At 47.5% G+C, this 22,692-nt stretch overlaps 1 protein-coding gene across 1 annotated transcript in view; it reads right to left on the bottom strand.

The window, feature by feature from the left end:
• Nucleotides 1–22,692, bottom strand: part of Acad10 (acyl-CoA dehydrogenase family member 10) — a 41,247-nt gene that overhangs the window by 14,618 nt on the left and 3,937 nt on the right. The window contains exons 2-10 of the mRNA XM_041649089.1: nucleotides 21,107–21,309; nucleotides 17,454–17,602; nucleotides 14,277–14,471; nucleotides 13,060–13,218; nucleotides 11,960–12,119; nucleotides 7,521–7,662; nucleotides 4,240–4,308; nucleotides 2,779–2,960; nucleotides 985–1,135 (exon numbers count right to left, since the gene is read on the bottom strand). Of these exons, the coding sequence (XP_041505023.1) occupies nucleotides 985–1,135; nucleotides 2,779–2,960; nucleotides 4,240–4,308; nucleotides 7,521–7,662; nucleotides 11,960–12,119; nucleotides 13,060–13,218; nucleotides 14,277–14,471; nucleotides 17,454–17,602; nucleotides 21,107–21,293 (1,394 nt within the window). The 5' untranslated portion in view covers nucleotides 21,294–21,309. The remainder of the gene's footprint in view (nucleotides 1–984; nucleotides 1,136–2,778; nucleotides 2,961–4,239; nucleotides 4,309–7,520; nucleotides 7,663–11,959; nucleotides 12,120–13,059; nucleotides 13,219–14,276; nucleotides 14,472–17,453; nucleotides 17,603–21,106; nucleotides 21,310–22,692) is intronic.

The following is a 22,692-nucleotide window of genomic DNA, read 5'->3' as shown; positions in this document are numbered from 1 at the left end:
GCTGGGAATTGAACTCAGGACCTCTGGAAGAGCAGTCAGTGCTCTTAACCTCTGAGCCATCTCTCCAGTCCCGGGCTGCTTTTTTTAAGAAAAAAAAATTTATTTATTATGTATATAGTGTTCTGGGCACCAGATCTCATTATAGATGGGTGTGAGCCATCATGTGGTTGCTGAGAATTGAACTCAGGACTTCCAGGATAGCAGTCAGTTCTCTTAACCTCTGAGCCATCTCTCCAGCCCTTGGCTGCTTTTTCTTGAATGTCTAACACACAAACACCTCAGGTTCAGCTAATAGCCTCCACCCTCACTCCCCACCTTCCTTGAATGTGGTTCACATTTGTCTCACACTTTTCTGTCTCTCTTAGCTATGCACACTTAAAATCTACAGGTGGCATTCTCTCAATCCTTGGTAAATTTGCATAAGTATCTTTTCTCCTCAGTATGATTCCTTTCAGACTTATTTAGGTTGACTCATGTAGAGTCAGCCGGTTTATTTTATCTGCTAAGCAGAACCCCAGCACACCACGGAACCACATGATTTATCGTGTGCTACAAGCAACAGCAGGCTGGCATCTTTGCCAAGACTCCTTCGAGGTGCCAGGCTGTGCTAAGGTGGACTGATGGCTGTGGTAGTCTCGCTTGTCTGCTTTACTGGCTTTAAGCTCTCAAATCCAGCAGTTTCTGTTCCCGCCTCCTGCAAGGTGCCCTCTTCCATACAGCGGCAGGCGGAACTCTTTGATGGTAAGTGTTAAAACTAAGGTGAGCACACGCTGAGACCAGGGGAGCTTTTCCAGTGATTTCTTCAGGCTTGGCCCCCACTGAGAGGCCTTTAGACCGCTGCTATTTCCCGCCAGCTCTCACACACTCTAAAGGGATGATTCCCATCTGTAATACGGACCAAGACCACAGGCTTAATATTCCTCTGCAGGGGCCTTGCCCTTGCGTTTCCGCATGGGTTACCCAGCCCCCTGGAGTTGTGTCTACCTGAAGTCCCCGTGCACCACTGTGGTTCTCTGTTGCTTGGGAATGTGCAGTGGTAGCCACTGGATAAGCCTCTCCATCACTGGGATGCTGCTGGTTTCTGCTGCTCGGTACTGCTTGGTCCAGGTTTGCACCTGGCGAAGAATATAGTCCCCTGAGGGAAAGAGGGTTAGGATATGGCATGCTGTTCCAGCAGCCTTCAGTGCTCGATACTTAAGTTCAGCAGAGCCGTGAGAACGTCAGCAGCTCTGTGCCAATGCCCTGTGTCTGAACTTGTTCCTGTGACGCGGAAAGTCCTATGTGAAACTCCTGTCATCGTGGAAGTCACTTTGCTTTGGCCGGTTCACCACGGTCTAGGCACTATCCCTCTACAACAAATCTTCAAGCCTAACCCCTAACCCTCTTTGAAGGCTTGTGAGCTTTCAAACAGGCAAGGAATATCCCTTCTTGGTTAAGTTTAACAATGGTAGGTTAAGAGCATGGGTCTGGAGTCAGGTCACCAGGCACGGTGGCGCACACCTTTAATCCCAGCACTCAGGATGCAGAGGCAGGTGGATCTCTGAGTTTGAGGCTAACCTGGTCCCCAGAGTGAATATCCAGGGTTACGCAGAGAAACCTGTTTCAAAAAGTCAAATAAATAAATAAATAAAATAATATTAAAGCACATAAAATTGAGGTGGGAAGATATTTCAGATAAGTTCAAGGCCAACTTGGCAACTTAGTGAGGCTCCTGACACAGCAAGAAAAGTCTGTCTCTCTCTGTCTCTCTCTCTCTTCCTTTTTTAAAGAGGTCAATGCTGGGCAGTGGTGGCAATGCTTTTAATCCCAGCACTCAGAAGGCTGAGGCAGGAGGATTGCTGTGAGTTTGAGGCCACCCTGGTCTACAGAGTGAGTTAAAGGACAGCCAGGGCTACACAGAGAAACACTATCTTGAAAATCCAGAAAAATAAAAAAAAAACCCAACTACCTTACACACCTCAAAAGAGGCCAAGTATGGTGGTATACCCTGTGATACCAGCACTTGGGAAGTATAAGCAGGAAAATCAGGAGTTCAAAGCCACCCTTAACTACATTTCTAGTTCAAGGCCAACCAGGGGGTACAATTAGACTCTTCTCAAATAAAATTTTATTTGTTTATTTGTTTGGTTTTCAAGATAGAGTTTATCTATAGCCCTGGTTGTCCTGGAACTTGCTCTGTAGACTAGGCTATTCAGAGATCAGCCTGCCTCTGCCTCCCAAGTGCTGGAATTAAAGAATTGTAACACCACAACCCGACTCAAATGAAACAAAATATTTTTTTTAAAAAGTAAGAAAAGGCCAGGCGATGGTGGTGCACCCCTTTAATCCCAGGACTCAGGAGGCAAAGGCAGGTGGATCTCTGAGAGTTTGAGGCCAGCCTGGTCTATAAGAACTAGTTCCAGGATAGGCTCCAAAACTACAGACAAACCCTGTCTCAAAAACAAAACAAAACAAAACAAAAAAGTAATAAAAGAAGGAAGAGCTGGAAGGAGGAAGTATATCTTAAATACTATGATCAGCATTGGAAAGAAAGAAAGGATTAAACAGTTTAGTAACAAAAAGTGGCAAGGAGAACAGAATCCTTAATTAAGCCCTGAAATAAGCCCATGACGTGGCTTATCCAAGGATGAAATGAGTGGTAAGCAGAACCAGTTATGATTAGCCTGGGTTTAGAAGGTGGGCAGAGCTGTGTGTCAGCACCCCAACCACTAAGCCCCCAACAGCAAGCTTCGCTTTGTGAGAGGAACTGTCGGTGGAGGAAGGGCTGCCCCTACGCACCTTGCTTCCCAAAGCTGTCCAGGCCCGTGGCCTGCAGGTCCACACTGTGAATTCTGCACAGGACTTGATTCATGGCAGCATATACGGCTTGCCGCTGGCTGGGCTCCAAGCCTGGCAGGGAAGGATCTTTGTAGATGACTCCCGGGCAGTACTCCATCAAGTAGAAGGGGGTGCCGATGATGCTGGCAGGGACACGGATGGAGGTGGACATTTCAGTGACTCAGCCATGGAGCCCCTCAGTTTCTGTGAGGAGAATCTGTGAGGGGGGCAGAGCTCCTTCGCCTCTAGGTGCAGAGAACTGAGAGTGCCCATCACCTCTCCCCACCATGCCCACCCAGGTGTGTAGATAGCCAGCATCCTCTTGCTTCTCTTTGGCCCATGTGTAGAAACCACCGAAGAGTTTTTTTTTAATTCAGTTTTTCAAATTTATTTTTAATTTATTTATATTTTATGTGCTTTGGTGTTTTGCTTGCATCTATGTCTGTGTGAGGGTTACAGACATTTGTAAGCTGCCATGTGGGTGCCTGGTATTGAACCAGGCCGGGTCTTCTGGAAGAACAGTCAGTACTCCTAACCTCTGAGATATCTCTCCAGTGCCACTGAAGAAGTTTTAATGTGATAAATATAAGACCAAATTGTTTGAAAGAGGAGGAGTACCAGCTTTAAGTACCACTTCTGTCCTTGACTAAGCTGTGTATCCCGAGGAGACTTACTGAGAAGCCTATACAAATGTTTTCATCTTTCATTTGGATCTTTTGAGACAGGGTCTCACTGCATAGCACTGGTTGTCTTTGAACTCCAGATCCTCCTGCCAGAAGAGGTGGTTAGAATCCCTGGGACTGGAGTTACACGTGGTTCCTATTCTCTTTTTCAACCAGTTTTAAAACGAAGAGAACAAATACACAGAGGTCCTGTCCCAGCACCACATAAACAGGCTGTCTGCTGCATGCTGTAACCCTAGCACTCAGGAGGTCCAAGCAGAGATCAACCATTCAACATCATCCTTGGATACAATTGTCTCAAAGACAGACAGACAGACAGACACACACACACACACACACACACACACACACACACAGAGAGAGAGAGAGAGAGAGAGAGAGAGAGAGAGAACTCTAACATGAAACTCAGTGGACTCTGTGTGTGTGTGTGTGTGTGTGTGTGTGTGTGTGTGTGTGTGTGTATGGTGTATATACTAAGAAAGGGATCTCTCGATGTAGAATCCTGCCTCTGGGCCCCTAGTGCCGGAATTACACTGTACCACAGCCAGCTAAGTGGGTATGTTTTTTGAAATCTTAAGAAAGCTATTTTGGAATGTGGCTGTGTGACAGGATCTTAGAACTTCTGGGGGAGGTGGCTGCAGTTGATTTTCTCAGCTCTAAGGAACGGGCTCTTGAGTTAGTAAATGGGATTTTCTCTTTTGTAGTCTGAGGACACACAGCAGAATACACAGGTCTTTACCTTGAGTCTTCACAGAGGTCAAGGACAGTGGGGACAGGGACACCAGCATTCCCGAGGGCTTTCATTATCCTGCCAGGACAAAGGAAAACACATCACTGTGGGCAAGTGCTTTTCCTATTTAAAAAATAGTCCATTGTTGGGGTGGGTTCAGTTGGTAAAGTGCCTGCCACACAAACATCCCAGCACCCATGTGAAAACCTGAGCATGGCAGCACATGCCTATAACCCCAGTCTGGCAGTGTGCCTGGGGTGAAGACAGGCAGAGTGCTGAACTCACGGACAGGCATGACTTCAGGTTTGCTGGGAGACCTTTATGTCAAAGGTGGATAAGCCACAGGGCAGTGCACACCTGTAGTCCCAGCACTTGAGAGGCAGAGACAGGCAGATCTCTGAGTTTGAGGCCAGCCTGGTCTACAGAGTGAGTTCCAAGCCAGTCCGGACTACATAGTAAGACCCTTGTCTCAAATAACAACAAATGGCTCTGTGGTTAAGAGCACTGTCTGTTCTTACAGACAGCTCAGGTGTGGTTCCCAGCACCCACGTGACAGCTCACAACCTTCTGAAACTCCAGTTCCAGAGGATCCAACACCTTCTTTTTTTTTTTTTAAATATTTTTATGGTCTATTTAACTTTATTTTATATGCATTGGTGTGAAGGTGTCAGATCCCCTGCAACTGGATCTTCAGACAGTTGTGAGCTGCCATGTGGGTGCTGGGAACTGAACCCAGGTCCTCTGGAAGAGCAGTCAGTGCTCTTAACCACTGAGCCATCTCTCCAGCCCGATCCAACACCTTCTTTGCAACTACATGCATGGAGTACATAGATATGTGTGCTGGCAGAACACCCATACACTTAAAGGTGGGGAGTGACTGAGAAAAGACACCTGACTTTGACCTTGGGCCTCCATATACAAGAACATGTACAGGCACACCAAACGCATGTGTGCACATATCATACGCATGCAGAACACATAACACATGCAATAAAAATAAATTTAAAATAGTATGGTGGAGGTGGTGCTGTATCTCAGTGGTAGGAGGCTCACCAGGCATACACAGGCCCAGAGATCCATCCCCACTGTGGCGGAAGGAAGAGAGGGAAGGAAAGAAGAAGGGAAGGAGGGAGGGAAGGAGAAAGGGAGGAAGACCACATCAACACAGGTGTGTGCCTGTGACCCAGCATCAAAAGTTAGGAGTCAGGAAAAGAAAGAGAGGCCAAGACATCACATTCTCCTTGGGCCCCAAACTTGCCCTTTCTCAAGCACTCTGCACTGCAGGGGAAAGAGGAAGAAGTCTTTCTTGAGAGACTCCAGTCTAGGCTTCTAGTGGGTTTGCCCCTTCTCTTTCAGAGATCTGGAGCTAGAATTCTGTATTACGTGTTAAGCTGTCCTGGTGGCACAGATCTGTAATCTTGGCTACTAGGGAAGCTGACCTGAGCAACCTAGAGACCATGCTGCAAGAGTGCATGGTAAGAACATTTAAAACCATTTCTCCATTATTGTGTATGTATGTATACACGATGTGGGGCAACGCGGAAGTCAGAGGACAGCTCTGTGGGGATGGCTCTCTTCTTCCACCTTTATGTGGGAGAGAGTAAACTCAGTTCACTAGACTTGTGCAGCAGAAAAATCCTGCTCAGGAAAAAACAAACAAACAAACTTCTGTTTAAAAGGGCTGGGAAGTTAGCTCAGTCAGATATATGGCTGCTGCATAATCATAAGCACCTGAGTTCAAATCCTGGCACCCACACATAAAGTCCAGCATAAAGGTGCATGCTGGTAATCCCAGAGTGGGGAGGGGGAGATGGGTGGTCCAGGGGGCTTATCAGCCAGTTAGCCAATCCTAGTCACTGGGCCCAGGTCCCAGTAATCATGTCAAAAATCAAATGGACAGGGCTGGAGAGATGGCTCAGAGGTTAAAAGCATTGCCTGCTCTTCCAAAGGTCCTGAGTTCAATTCCCAGCAACCACATGGTGGTTCACAACCATCTGTAATGAGGTCTGGTGCCCTCTCCTGGCCTGCATGCATACACACAGACAGAATATTGTATACATAATAAATAAATAAATATTTAAAAAAAAATCAAATGGACAGTGAGGATCCACACCCAAGGCTGGCCTCTAGCTTCCACATGTACACACACAAACATGTACACACTTATGCACACCCCACATACAAATAATTAATTGAAATAAGTTAAAATTAGCTGGGCGGTGGTGGCACACTCCTTTAATCCCAGCACTCAGAAGGCAGAGACAGGTGAGGATCTCTGTGAGTTCAAGCCCAGTCTGGTCTACAGAGCGAGTTCCCAGGACAGAATCCAAAGCTACAGAAAAACCCTATCTCAAAAAACCAAAGCCAAAAAAAAATTATGAATAATTTAAAGTAAAAAGAGGGGAGTGATAGAGCACCCCTTCAATCCCACTGGCGAGGAACAGGCAAGAGAATCAGGAGTTCAGGGTCATCTTTGGGTAAATCTGATGCCAGCACAGGCTATATGAGACTCTCAAAAAGGGAAGAGAGAGAGAAAGAAAAAGAAAAATTGGGCACTCGGGAGGCTTAAGCATGAGGATCATTTGAATGCAGGAGTTAGAGACGAGTCTGGACAACAGTGAGACCTCCTTATTAAACCAGAGGCAGAACAAAAGGAGGCAACATGTTCTCCTCTGGTGGAAATTGGTAATTATAGTTTTAAAAGCTTCAGGGCAGTTGGGTACGTAAGAGGCAAAGGCAGGTGGATCTCTATGAGTTTAAGGCCAGCCTGGTCTATAAAGCCAGTGAGTCAGGGATACACAGTGAGGCTAGAGAGATGGCGTGGTATTTAAGAGCACTAGTTACTTTCCCAGAGAACCTGAATTCAATTTACAGCACCTACATAACAGTTCACAAGCACCGGTAACTCCAGTTCCAGGGGAGCCACCACCTTCTGACTTCCATGGGCATGTGGTGAATGGACATGCATACATGCAGGCAAAACATTCACACACATAAAATAAAGAGCATGTACTGCTATGTTCTTCCAGAGGATCAAGTCAGCTCCCAACACCCACACAACAGCTTACAACCACCTGTAACTCCAGCTCCAAGAGACCCAACACCCTCCTCTTGTCTCCACGGGTACCCACACTCATGTGCAAACACACACACACAAATATGGAATGTTCAAAGGAAGGAGAGACTTCAGAGCAGTCCCACAGAAACTGACTTGACAGTTTAGGATGAGCTTGTGTGCTGGGGACATCAGCTGGCCAGTCACCTTCTGCTCCCCTCACCCAGAAACTTACTTGAACTCCCTCTCTATGGCATGGGCAGAGGGAAGGAGGGTCCCTGGGGGTTTCTTCCTCAGAACCAGCTGACGATCAGCCAGCCTGATGTAATATGTTGGATTTGACTGTCCATGATCAAACTGCAGGAGCTCCATGGGGCCTACAGGTTTGACAATACAGAACACTCAGAAGGGAGCCAGAACCCAGATCCTAACCGATGGGAATCCCTTCTCCCAATGCAGCGTGCCTCTGGGAGGTATGATTTCCTCCTGTATCATTCCCAGCAAGAGACACCACTCTCCCCCTCCCAGAAACAACAACTGAGCCCAGGCTTAAACACTCAGAACCACATGCTTTTACATGTGGTAAAAGCCACAGCAAAAAGTACAGCAAAGGCCATTTCCAATGGTCACCTCTTCTCTCCATATGGGTGTATAGCTTGTTGCCAACTCCTGCCTGGTGAAAACATGTCCTTGGATTCTGTTTATCAATCCTAGCTGTCATGGCCACACATCTGGCCCCACAGAATGTCCTATGTCTGAGATCAAAAGTGCTCTGTATGTCCCTCATGCATGTTCTTCCAAACCATGTCTGACACTGACATGACAGCTGACAGGAGTCATGTGGCACCAAAGCTGCCTACAGGACACACACTTTCCCAGTCTGGAGGCTAAGGACACACACTTTCCCAGTCTGGAGCTAAGGACACACACTTTCCCGGTCTGGAGCTAAGGACACACACTTTCCCAGTCTGGAGCTAAGGACACACACTTTCCCAGTCTGGAGCTAAGGACACACACTCTCCTGGTCTGGAGCTAAGGACACACACTTTCCCAGTCTGGAGCTAAGGACACACACTTTCCCAGTCTGGAGCTAAGGACACACACTTTCCCAGTCTGGAGCTAAGGACACACACTTTCCCAGTCTGGAGCTAAGGACACACACTTTCCCAGTCTGGAGCTAAGGACACACACTTTCCCAGTCTGGAGCTAAGGACACACACTTTCCCAGTCTGGAGCTAAGGACACACACTTTCCCAGTCTGGAGCTAAGGACACACACTTTCCCGGTCTGGAGGCTAAGGACACACACTTTCCCAGTCTGGAGCTAAGGACACACACTTTCCCAGTCTGGAGCTAAGGACACACACTTTCCCAGTCTGGAGCTAAGGACACACACTTTCCCAGTCTGGAGCTAAGGACACACACTTTCCCAGTCTGGAGCTAAGGACACACACTTTCCCGGTCTGGAGGCTAAGGACACACACTTTCCCAGTCTGGAGCTAAGGACACACACTTTCCCAGTCTGGAGCTAAGGACACACACTTTCCCAGTCTGGAGCTAAGGACACACACTTTCCCGGTCTGGAGGCTAAGGACACACACTTTCCCAGTCTGGAGCTAAGGACACACACTTTCCCAGTCTGGAGCTAAGGACACACACTTTCCCAGTCTGGAGCTAAGGACACACACTTTCCCAGTCTGGAGGCTAAGGACACACACTTTCCCGGTCTGGAGGCTAAGGACACACACTTTCCCAGTCTGGAGGCTAAGGACACACACTTTCCCGGTCTGGAGGCTAAGGACACACACTTTCCCGGTCTGGAGGCTAAGGACACACACTTTCCCGGTCTGGAGGCTAAGGACACACACTTTCCCGGTCTGGAGGCTAAGGACACACACTTTCCCGGTCTGGAGGCTAAGGACACACACTTTCCCGGTCTGGAGCTAAGGACACACACTTTCCCGGTCTGGAGGCTAAGGACACACACTTTCCCGGTCTGGAGGCTAAGGACACACACTTTCCCGGTCTGGAGCTAAGGACACACACTTTCCCGGTCTGGAGGCTAAGGACACACACTTTCCCGGTCTGGAGGCTAAGGACACACACTTTCCTGGTCTGGAGGCTAAGGACACACACTTTCCTGGTCTGGAGGCTAAGGACACACACTCTTCTGGTCTGGAGGCTAAGGACACACACTTTCCTGGTCTGGAGCTAAGGACACACACTCTCCTGGTCTGGAGCTAAGGACACACACTTTCCTGGTCTGGAGGCTAAGGACACACACTTTCCTGGTCTGGAGCTAAGGACACACACTTTCCCAGTCTGGAGCTAAGGACACACACTTTCCCAGTCTGGAGCTAAGGACACACACTTTCCCAGTCTGGAGCTAAGGACACACACTTTCCCAGTCTGGAGCTAAGGACACACACTTTCCCAGTCTGGAGCTAAGGACACACACTTTCCCAGTCTGGAGCTAAGGACACACACTTTCCCAGTCTGGAGCTAAGGACACACACTTTCCCAGTCTGGAGCTAAGGACACACACTTTCCCGGTCTGGAGGCTAAGGACACACACTTTCCCAGTCTGGAGCTAAGGACACACACTTTCCCAGTCTGGAGCTAAGGACACACACTTTCCCAGTCTGGAGCTAAGGACACACACTTTCCCAGTCTGGAGCTAAGGACACACACTTTCCCAGTCTGGAGCTAAGGACACACACTTTCCCGGTCTGGAGGCTAAGGACACACACTTTCCCAGTCTGGAGCTAAGGACACACACTTTCCCAGTCTGGAGCTAAGGACACACACTTTCCCAGTCTGGAGCTAAGGACACACACTTTCCCGGTCTGGAGGCTAAGGACACACACTTTCCCAGTCTGGAGCTAAGGACACACACTTTCCCAGTCTGGAGCTAAGGACACACACTTTCCCAGTCTGGAGCTAAGGACACACACTTTCCCAGTCTGGAGGCTAAGGACACACACTTTCCCGGTCTGGAGGCTAAGGACACACACTTTCCCGGTCTGGAGGCTAAGGACACACACTTTCCCGGTCTGGAGGCTAAGGACACACACTTTCCCGGTCTGGAGGCTAAGGACACACACTTTCCCGGTCTGGAGGCTAAGGACACACACTTTCCCGGTCTGGAGGCTAAGGACACACACTTTCCCGGTCTGGAGGCTAAGGACACACACTTTCCCGGTCTGGAGCTAAGGACACACACTTTCCCGGTCTGGAGGCTAAGGACACACACTTTCCCGGTCTGGAGGCTAAGGACACACACTTTCCCGGTCTGGAGCTAAGGACACACACTTTCCCGGTCTGGAGGCTAAGGACACACACTTTCCCGGTCTGGAGGCTAAGGACACACACTTTCCTGGTCTGGAGGCTAAGGACACACACTTTCCTGGTCTGGAGGCTAAGGACACACACTCTTCTGGTCTGGAGGCTAAGGACACACACTTTCCTGGTCTGGAGCTAAGGACACACACTCTCCTGGTCTGGAGCTAAGGACACACACTTTCCTGGTCTGGAGGCTAAGGACACACACTTTCCTGGTCTGGAGCTAAGGACACACACTTTCCCAGTCTGGAGGCTAAGGACACACACTTTCCTGGTCTGGAGGCTAAGGACACACACTCTCCTGGTCTGGAGGCTAAGGACACACACTTTCCTGGTCTGGAGGCTAAGGACACACACTTTCCTGGTCTGGAGGCTAAGGACACACACTCTCCTGGTCTGGAGCTAAGGACACACACTTTCCTGGTCTGGAGGCTAAGGACACACACTCTCCTGGTCTGGAGCTAAGGACACACACTCTCCTGGTCTGGAGCTAAGGACACACACTCTTCTGGTCTGGAGCTAAGGACACACACTCTCTTGGTCTGGAGGCTAAGGACACACACTCTCCTGGTCTGGAGCTAAGGACACACACTCTCCTGGTCTGGAGCTAAGGACACACACTCTCCTGGCCTGGAGGCTATGTTCTGCAGCTCTTTTACAGGCTCCTGGAAGAGGCAGACCTCAAAAACTCTCCCCTTCATAGTAAGATTTGCTCTGCTTGGCAGGAGAGTGAGCAGACACGGGAGTTGGCCATTGGCTGGTATGGTCTCGAGAGGCCTTCGGTTCTGGGAGTGTGCTGCCAGGAAACCCAGGCTAGAAAACAGCATGCTGTGAAGCTATAAATAAGAGCTTTTGAGAGGACCAAGTTGGGGGAAGGACTCACCAGGAAAGTTTCAAAAGCTCTGGGATGCCTTCCTTCAGAGGGTAAAACAGAGAGCGAGAGGAGCTGGGAAGAGGAGTCGCCTTGCCACGTTTTAAATAATGCAGGCTTTTCCTTTCTTTGGTGGTGCTGAGAACAAAACCAGGACCTCACCCACGAGAGGCAAGTGTTCTACCACTGAGCTAGATTCCCAGTCTCTAAAATCATATAACATACAGTCACCATCTCAAAACAGACTATTGTCTAAAAAGTCAGACTCGCTCACTGAACACAACGCATCTCCAAGCTCCGTCCTCCTCAGTGGCTAGTCTGAGGCAAAGCCAGCCCCACCAGACTCTGAGATGGAGGCCTGTGGTGAGGGGACACTCAGAAGAGCACTGCATAGTCCATCAGGGTGGGGCAGTGACAACCACACTGTGTGGAGAGAGTCCCCTAACAGGAAAGCCACCCTACCAGTGCCATGGGTCCCCAGCAAGCCCTTAAGGTACTTCTCCAAGGCATCCACTGGAATCTCCATGGTCTTCCTCACAGGACGAGTGTTGGGAATACCCCCAGACAACGGGAGACCCACAAGAGCTTCCAACTCCTTCACTGCTGCCTCGGGTTGGCCAACCTGGTTTCAGGAAAAATCATAACTTGTGCACATCAATCAGCCTGGCCCTCAGTCTGCCTGTCTCCAAGAGGACCACCCCTTAGAGAGCAGTGGTTCTCAACCTCCCTAATGCTGTGGCCCTCATTACCTCATGTTGTGGTGACCCCAACCATAAAATTCTCATTGCTGCTTCATAACTGTAATTCTGCTACTGTTATGAATCATAATGTAAATATCTAATACGCAACCCTTCAGGAATGGTCATTCGAGCCCCCCAAGGGGGTTATGACTCACAGGTTGAGAACCACTGTCTTAGAGGGAAATGCCCAGAAGTCAGTTCTCAGACAATGGCCTCTGGAGCCTTTTTGCTCAGCTCAGAGGAAGCACAATGAGTTTTCTCTTGCATCTAACGCTGAGCCTTGCCTTCACAGGAGAGTACCATCCACAGGTTCTCAAGAGGTCAGGATGGTGACACACCCTACAATCTGGAAAGCTACACTAGCAGGATCTGGAGTTCAAGGCTGGCCTGGGATACAAAAAGACTATCTAAATCAAAAGGACAAACACAAAAGCCCGTATCATACTTGTAGAGAAGGCCGAAGGCTGGGCTGGAGCAGAGGCTGTCTCTGTGGCCTGTGAGTTCAACAGTGATAACTCAGATGAACTAAACTGGCTGGGAGTCCCCACGCACATGGCTTCCATACCTCACAGCTGTGACCTAAAGTGACCCTTGTGGCTGTGGCTCCATCTAGAGGAGCACTGCTCAGCCAGTCTGTCAGTCAAAGGACACTTTCCTCACATTGCCTACTTCCCACATTGCGGTCATGAGCAGCTAGTTACAGACTTCACAGTTAGAGCTTGAAGACTGTTTGAAGGGAGTCACCAAGGAAGGCTGCGGGCACAAACAGGAAAAGATCACAGGGCCATGCTTGTGCTGACTAATCCAGACACATCAGGTTACCTTAATGGTGTGAATGCCCAGGCTGGCAGCTGCTTTTAGATTTTGTCCCAGGTCATCAAGGAAGATGGCCTCTGAGGGCTGCAGGCCCAGCCGCTGCAGGCACAGCTGGTATATCCTGGGGTCTGGCTTACAGATGCCTTCCAGGCAGGACTCCACCACCTGAGGGAGAGAGGAGTGGCCTAGAGGTGCAGCTTCCACAAGCTCACTGGCACGGGTTTGAAGGAAAGATGGCGCAGGGTTGTTTACTATAGCAGGAAGGGTTGTTACGTAATGATGTTGCCTTCTTAAAGTGAGGGACTGGAAAACCTGGGGACACAACCTAGGGGTCACACTCAGAGCCAGCCCCAAGGAAAGGAGCCATGAACCTCATAAACGCCCATCATGCTGTAAGAAAGGCAGGAAGGACTCAGGTCCTCAGGCTCTATGGCAAGCACCTTTACCCACAGAGCCATCTCACAGACAGCAGTGAGGGATTATGGGATGGCTCTAGGCTGGAAGTCAGCATCAGACAGGAGGTGGAGAGAGAGTCAGAATCCACATGATATGTGAGGGATGATGGCATGTAAGCGCAGGTCAGGGTTTCAATGTGGGATGTCTCCACCTCATCAGCACTTGGCTGTGAGCATTGCAAGAGCCCTGTTTTGCTAGATAAGGTCATGAATGCCTTTAGTCTAAGCACTTGGAAGGCAGAGGTAGGAAGATCTGTGTGAGTTGCTGCCTGGTCTCTATGTCAGGACCCTGTTTCTTTTTTGTTTCTCTCTCTCTCTCTCTCTCTCTCTCTCTCTTCTCTCTCGTTAACACACACACAAAGCAGCACACACAAAGCAGGGCAATCTCTGTGAGTGAGTTGAGTTCCAGGACAGCCAATGCTATACAGAGAAATCCTGTCTCAAAAAACAAAAACAAACAAACAAACAAACAAAAAAACAAACAAAAACCCAAAAAGCAATCAAACAAAAAAAGAGGCAAAAAATAAAGATCATTTTTCGAGACCAGCCTGGTCTACAAGAGCTAGTTCCAGGACAGGCTCCAAAACCACAGAGAAACCCTGTCTCAAAAAACCAAAAAAAAAAAATAAAGATCATTTCAAACGTATTATGTGTAAACCTAACTTGGGCAGCTGTGTGAGTAGAAACCCACTTACAGGAGACTGCTAGCAGGCAATATTTAAGACTGTACCCAGACTGTCTACATCACATCCATCACCTTGTACTTACCACATCAAACTGTTTCCGGTCCAGGGGCAAAAAGCTTTTCCCATTGGAGAGATAAAAATTATTGGTCAAGACTGCAGTCTGAAGGCCTCCTGCTCTGATCTGAGAGATGGCCTGTGTCATCACTGGGAACTGCTTTGCCACTTGCTCACTGGTCAGCAGAGAGAAAAATGAGTTCACGGGCACAGAAGTCTTTGCCTGTGAACAGGAGAGAAGACAGGAGAATTGGCAGGCACTCACCGGCAAGAATTCATTCCTGGCATCTTACTGCATAGGCTTGCTGCCTATGACTTTAGGGGGTTAATTTGTATTTTCAGAGGAGTTCTCAGAATATTGGCCAGACAAGCCTCAACTCCCTGGATTCAAGTATCTTCCTTCCTCAGCCTCCCTAGTAACCAGGCAACATGTAGATATCACTGGCTGTGCTATATGTCAGTATTTAAAAGCTCATCTAGAAACTGGGGTTTAGGGGGCTAGAGAGATGGCTCAGTGGTTAAGAGCATTGCCTGCTCTTCCAAAGGTCCTGAGTTCAATTCCCAGCAACCACATGGTGGCTCACAACCATCTGTAATGAGGTCTGGTGCCTTCTTTGGGTCTGCAGGCATACACGCAGACAAAATATTGTATACACTAAGGAGGGGGATCTCAGCTCTGATGTTAGCCAGAGTGGCAGGGAGACCCCTTCTCAATCCCTGCCAAAAAAACAATAACAGAAAAGCAAGTCCCTGTACTTGGAGCTAGAGTTAGAATAACTAAAGTAGCCAGGGATGTGTTCCCACTCTGGTCTCAAGAGTTCTTCAATTCCACTCTTGGATTAACAGTCAAATGTCTTGACAAAAGAGAATACATTAGCCTGGCAGAGGTGGTGCAAGCTTTAATCACAGCACTTGGGAGGCAGAGACCACGACAGCCTGGGCTGTACAGAGAAAACCTGTCTCAAAAAAAAAAAAAAAAAAAAAAAAAAAAGGAAGAAGCCGGGCAGTGGTGGCGCACGCCTTTAATCCCAGCACTCAGGAGGCAGAGGCAGGCGGATCTCTGTGAGTTCAAGGCCCGCCTGGTCTAGCTAGCTCCAGGACAGGCTCCAAAGCTACAGAGAAACCCTGTCTCAAAAAAACAAAACAAAAAAAAAAAAAGGAAGGAGGAGGAGGAGAAGGAAGAAGGGGGAGGAAGAAGAAGGAGGAGGAAGAGGAGGAAGAAGAAGGAGGAGGAGGAAGAGGAGGAAGAAGAAGAGGAGGAGGAGGAGGAGGAAGAAGAAGAAACATTAAGCTTTAAAGCATATTCAGTTGTCATTTATTGTTAGTAACCTACAGCACTGGATGACTGTGCTGCACCTTGTGTCAGCTTTATACGTTTTAGTTTCTGAGTAATTTTAGGGTCTTTAAATATTTTATTTAAGTATATTATTATATGTGTATGGGTGTTTCACCTGCACCATATGCTTGCCTGGAGCCCTCAGGGCCCAGAAGAGGGTATTGGAACCTCAGAAGTGGAGTTGTAATTGGTTGTGACCTTGTAGGTGCTGAGGATTGAACCCTGGTCCTCTGCAAGAGCAGCAGATGCTCTTACCTGCAGAGGAATCTCTCCAGCTCTATTTTTCTTTGTTTTTAAATTCCAGTATGTGTGGGTTTTGTAAACAACAGGTTTCAAAATCTAAAAATGCCAAGGCTTGTGGGCTCATGTAGATTTTATAATAGCTATACTGAAATGTAATTAACACAGCCAGTGTGCCAAGTTAAGGTGCACAGGTCAAGGGCTCCTTCATTTTATTTTTGTGTTTTTGAGACAGGGTCTCACTATGAGGCCATGGCTGACCTGGTGCTCACAGGGATCCCTCTGCCCTTGCCTCCCTGGAGCTGAGGCTAAAGGTGTGCACCCATGCTCAGCTCTTTCGTTTTGCTCAGTCCTCCTGCCTCAGCCTCTTGCATGTTAGGAATAGAGGGATGGGCCACCACACCCAGATGATGGTTTTAGTCCTCACAGAGTCATGCAACCATCACCAGTGAATGAGAACTTAGCACCCTAAAGAGAAATCAGTCATGAGCAGTTTCTCCATTTTCTCTTCCTAGAAACCTAATTGTGCTTCTTGTACCTGCAGCTGAAGCAACATGGCATCTCGCCAGCAGGAACTCAGTTGTCACCCTTTGATCTTTGACTTGCTAGCATAATTCTGAGGTTTACTGTTATTTTTAGTTTTTTTAAAGGTACATTTATGAAGGCTGGAGAGATGACTCAGAAGTACACACTGGCTCCTCTTCCAGAGTTCCTGAGTTCAATTCCCAGCAACCACATGGTGGCTCACAACCACCTATAACGAGATTTGGTGCCCTACATGCCAGAACACTGGCATATATATACACACATATACATACACATACTAAATAAAGAAATCTTTTTTAAAAAGTACATTTATTTATATGTGGGTGCGCAAGTGGCATCTCACACTTGTGGATGTCAGAGCACAACTTTCAAGAGTCAGGTCCCTCCCTCCATCATTTTGATTCTGGCAAGTGATCTCAGGTCATCAGGCTTGGTGGCAAGCACTTTCACAGGCTGAGCCTTCTTTCTGGCCCACTGTAAATATTTTAAGCATATAAATCAGCAGCATTAGACACACTTTCACGGGTGCTCACCAGCACGCTGTCCTTCCATGGAATCTACCACTATATTTTAAATTGTATTTCAGTGGAGCTATGAAGGTTATAGACGTTACTGTAAATGAAAAGCTTAAAAGAGTGTACAATGCAGAGGAAATGGTCAATGTTTATTGATTTAATAAGCTTTTAGCTCAAAGTCGTGCTGAGGGCTAGTGTTTCAGTATCTGCTGTATCTTACAGTAAAAAGCACAGCTATTTTTTCATACACAAACTCAAAGCTGAAATGCCTCACCATGGAAGCAATAGCTTAAAAATAGAAAGACTGGCTACTAGGTTTTCATTTTAGTTCGTTTAAATCAATTTATGGCTGAATGCTAGTACCTTCAAGGCAAAAAGAACAGTATAAAAAGTTAGACATGGAAACTCATGCCTGTGACCCAAGTACCTAGAAAGTGGATGCAGGAGGATCAGGAGTTCAAAGTCATCTTGGGCTGCAGATTGAGGTCAAGACTGCTGTGGGCTACATACCTTGTCTCAGCAACCCTCCCCTGAAACACAAGAATGGAAAGAAATGTGTGTCACTCACGATTTCAGAGCATAATCTTCCGAATTCTTCCAAGAAGCCCTCTGTCGTCATCTCTCCTCTCATAAACCTCATCCAGGGTCCACTGTCACCGTCTCTGATCAAGGCCTTCAGTATAGTTCCGGAAGGAATATGGTTCTGCACCTCCCACTCTGTAGGACACAACAACACACACCAAATAAGGAACAACAACAAATGGCTGAGGATCCCGGGAGTGACTGCCCAGATCCTGTGGAATCACTGGCGGCTGCAGGGGCTCCTGGGAAGGCTGCACTGTCGCTCTGACACCAAGAGGAGAGACTCACGGATGGGGCACAGTGCTTCTCAGGGCCCATTCCCACTCTCACTTGAGTTTCCTGCGGAGGCCAGCAAAGGACATCAGGTCCTCTGTAGCTGGAGTGACAGGTAGTTGTGCGTCATGGGGTTGGGAACCGAACTCAAGTCCTCTGCAGGAGCAATAGGCATGCTCTAGCATCCAGCATCCCTCCAGCCCATAGCTTCTGTTTGGAAGCTCCATTTCTGAAAAAGTGGAGCCTGGGCCTCAAGAGTGGCAGTACGGAAAGGTATAAGGAGAGAAGGAATGACATTTTTCCGAATGACTGCTGTCACGGCAGCACACACATGCAGGGAACCGCAAAGCTTTACGGCACAGCCTTTCTGTTCGTCCCGGAGTTGGCAAGCATGTCAGGAATCTGGCACCCTCATGTACAGTTCTTGGATGTAAACAAGTACAGCCTCTGTGGAAAGCAATTTGGCAGTTTCTGTCAAAATTCCTCAATGTATGTTTGATGCTATAATTTCACTTCAGGAATTTCTTCCAGATATATTTACAAAGCAAATGACGGTTATGCACAAACATATGGAATCGCAGGTAGAGAAAAGAGTTTGCAAGGTAAATGTATATGGATAAAGGCTTATCAAGTCAGTTATGATCATGGCTCAGGGACCACGTCTGTCTCTGAATTCTCAGGTTTTGTTTCTTTACTTGGCTTGAACACAAGGCGAGCATCCTACAAGGGGTGCACCCTAGCCTCCTACCTGCTGAGTCTTCCTGGAATGCAGTCATACCTGTGCTCACAATGCACAAGTGACTAGCTTGGAAACTTACCTGTGGCAGAGATGGAATAGCTCATAAAATTAACTGACAGAGTCCTCAAAGGAAAAGCTTGCGAACCTAGTAAACCTAGGGCTACTGACATGAAAGCATACGGAAGGGCAGGGGGTTGGAGGGAGGGTACCATATAGAGTGTGTGCTTAGTATGTACAGGACCTGCCTAGATCCTACCACCATGAAAAAGAAAAGTTGGCAAGTAAGAAAAAAAGTAGAGAGCAGTCTGTCTCTACAGAGTGCTCTACTGCATGTGTGCGTGTACATATTCTCTACTGCATGTGTGCATGTACATATTTTCTACTGCATGTGTGTGTGTACATATTCTCTACTGCATGTGTGCGTGTACATATTTTCTACTGCATGTGTGCGTGTACATATTTTCTACTGCATGTGTGCGTGTATTTTCTACTGCATGTGTGCGTGTACATATTTTCTGCTGCATGTGTGCGTGTACATATTTTCTACTGCATGTGTGCGTGTATATATTTTCTACTGCATGTGTGCGTGTATTTTCTACTGCATGTGTGCGTGTATTTTCTACTGCATGTGTGGGTGTACATATTTTCTACTGCATGTGTGCATGTACATATTTTTACTGCACTCTCAGGCACCCACGGCTATGTTCACAGATACAAGCGTTTGCTGGGAAAACAAGAAACTTTTGTCAATGGTGTCTACTCACAGAATTCTGAAACCTATTGAAAATGGAGGGCACAACAGCAAGTGTCCTTTGCTTTCCTTATTTATATGTGTGTGCATGTATGTACACACGTGTGAAGACAGGATGACAGCCTCCGATGTTATCCTCAGGAATGACATCCATCTCCTTCAAGACAGAGCTTGTGACTGGAGCTCACTAATCAGGCTAACCTGGCTGGCCATCTGGGATCTGTGGCCTCCAGCTACCCAGCACTGGTATCACCAGCACAGGCCACCACACTCAGCATTTTCACACGGATTCCAAGGACACAGCCCAGAGCCTCATGCTTCTGAAAGGAGCGCCTACTGATCTCTCTCCCCAGCCATCCTTTCATATTCTTTTAGCCTGAGTAGTCCATAAATGATGTTGGTACAGATGGGCCTATAGCCCGGGGTGGCATCCAACTCACTGTGTAGCCCAGGCTAGCTTTGAACACTCAGTGATCCTCCTGTCTCACTCTACCAAGTGTTAGAATTACAGGTGTGAACCACCCTACCTGGATAAAAATGAATTTCCTTTTGCTGGTGTTGTCTTGTTATTTGAGACAGGGTTTCTCTTTGTAGCCCTGGCTGACCTGCAACTTGTTCTGCAGACCAGGTCACAGAGATCTACTTGCCTCTGCCTCCTGAGTAGAAAAGAATTTCCTAACTAAGACTTGAAAGCCTACAACTATAAAGGAAACAAAACACAGATGGTTTTAATGGTATTTTTAATGAAATTTTAGTATGGATCCTTTCTCAAAAGAAAAGAAAGAAAAAAAATCTCAAAAATATTATAAATAAATCAAAAGATGAGAGGGCAGAGAGATGATTCAGTAGTTAAGAGTGTTTACTGCTCTTGAAGAGAATTCAGCTTCCATAGACACCTGTATATATATAAACTTAGGCAGGCACACACAAATGCATATAAAATAAAATTGATGAATAATTCTTCAAAAACATTAAAAGCTGCTCCTCAATATAACAAAAGGCTCTTACTAAGGTTCAGAAAGAAATATCAGGAACTTGGGCTGGAGCAAGGGCTCAGCTGTTAAGAGCACTGACTGCTCTTCCACTAGACCTGGGTTCAATTCCCAGCACCCACATGGAAGCTTACAACTGTTTGTAACTCCTGTTCCATGGGATTTGACACCTTCAAAAAGGCATACATGTGGGCAAAAAACACCAATGAACATAAAATAAATCGTATATATATATACATATATGTATACACGCATGTATATACATATAAACACTAGGAACTTACAGGAAAAGAACTCTGTGACCTATTAACATATTAAAAACAGGCAATTGGAGAATATGGGATATTAGAAAGACAGAGTGACAAACATGGTGGCACATGCCACTCCCTTGGTGGTACTAGGTATATGACCTGGGTGAAAGTCCTGACTTTCCTAGAACTCGCTCTGTAGACCAGGCTGGACTTGAACTCAGAGATCCACCTACCTCTGCCTCCCAAATGCTGGAATTAAAGGAGTGAACCACCACCGCATGGCTGGATTTGCTTCTTTCTTCATTCAGTTCATCTTAAATTAGTTAATCTCTAAGGATTAGAAATTATAAACTACGGACTTTGTGCTGGGTTAGTTTATTGTCACATTAACACAAGCCAGGGTCATCAGGGAAGCATGAACCTCCATTACGAAAATGCCTCCATCAAATGGTTCTGTGGGTGTGGTAGTTTGAAATAAAATGCCCACATTTAATGACAAGACAACTTCGACTCAAAGCCGTTGCATCAAACACTGCTATTAACTGGAGCTTAGAATTGGAATCCAGGGCCTGTCTGTCCCCCTACCCTCCCCTTTCCCCACACCAACCCCCAAACTGAGAGTATTGAGCTCACCAGCAGCCACAGTTCCAGGAGAAGGAATGAGAACTCCGCCCATGTCAAAAATGACTGCTCTGTAGCTGTGGCCTCCAGAATGTGTCCAGCGCAGGACTCCCCGCTGCCTGCCCAGGGTACTTCTCAAGGCAGCGGTCCTCCATGCCCAGTGGAGAGCAGACGGCTGGAAAAGCCACCTTACGCTCATGGCGGGGGGGCACAGGCTGTGTGGGAAGAAGGGATAGAGCAGCTTGATCCAGTTCCCCGAGCTAGAGACGTCACCACATGCCTCAGCTGATGCCCAACAAGCACTCGAACCCCACACAGCTGGACTCGACGACTCCACCAAGGGGACCTTCACTCCTCAACATCTATAGAAAGGGAAATTGAGCCCTGAATCTCCTCAATCTCTTTTCCTCCGGAGCACCTCCGCCTCCCACCTTCTCTTCAGGGACCTCGAAAGCCCCTCTACCTCTTCTCAATCCTCCTTCCAACATTCCTCCTTCATCAGCCAGAGTAACCCATCAGAACTGCAGATGTGATCACCTTGTAACCTCATTTTTTCTTGTTTTTTAGAGACAGGGTTTCTCTGTGTAGCCCCGGCTGTCCTGGAACTAGCTCTGTAGACCAGGCTGACCTCTGCCTGCCTCTGCTCTGGAGTGCTGGGATTAAAAGGCAGTGGAGGCAGAGGCTGGCGGATCTCTGTGAGTTTGAGGCCAGCCTGGTCTACAAGAGCTAGTTCCAGGACAGGCTCCAAAGCTACAGAGAAACCCTGTCTCGAAAAACAAAAACAAAAACAAAAAAAAACTTTATAAAAAAGGGCTGGAGAGATGGCTCAGTGGTTAAGAGCATTGACTGCTCTTCCAAAGGTCCTGAGTTCAATTCCCAGCAACCACATGGTGGCTCACAACCATCTGTAATGAGGTCTGGTGCCCTCTCTGGCCTGCAGACATACAGACAGAATATTGTATACATAATAAATAAATATTTAAAAAAATAAATAAAAAATAAAAGCTGGCATCACCATGCCCGGTTTAACCCATTTTAAAACCTTCATTGGAGCTGCTGAGGCAGGACTGGTGAATTCACACTAGCCTAGGCAACCTGTGCATTAATAACCTTTTCCGTTGCAGTGACCCACTCCCTGACAGAAGCAGCACAAGGGAACGATTTGTTCTGGCACATGGTTTCAGAGAGCTCAGTTCGTGGCTGCGCGGCTCCATGAACTTGGCCAGAAAGAACATCATGGTGGCAGGAAGCAAGACAGTAAAGAGATATGTACTTCACAGCCAATCAAGAAGCAAAGAGAGGGAATATGGGAAATGGCCAGGGCAAGATGCCACTTCTAACAAAGACATCACGTTATCAATCCATCATGGGATCGACCCACTGATTGGGTCCGAGCTCTCAGAAGCAAACTGTCTCTGGACCCCTTCCTTCACCAGAATGCCAAAAGCCTGCTTCCCTAACTTTGGAGGCCTTCTTAATCAAGCTTAAGACATTAAGCACTTATTGGGGTTTGCTAGTGCACACCTTTTATCCTAGCACTGAGGAGACAGAGGCAAAGGATTTCTGTGAGTTCCAGGCCAGCCAGGGCTACCTAATGT

The sequence above is a fragment of the Microtus oregoni genome, unplaced genomic scaffold, assembly GCF_018167655.1.
Source record: "Microtus oregoni isolate MIOR12 unplaced genomic scaffold, Mior012 000003F_ref0000135, whole genome shotgun sequence".
In the NCBI taxonomy this organism is placed as follows: Eukaryota; Metazoa; Chordata; class Mammalia; order Rodentia; family Cricetidae; genus Microtus; species Microtus oregoni.
This window is presented reverse-complemented; position numbering and strand designations above follow the sequence as displayed.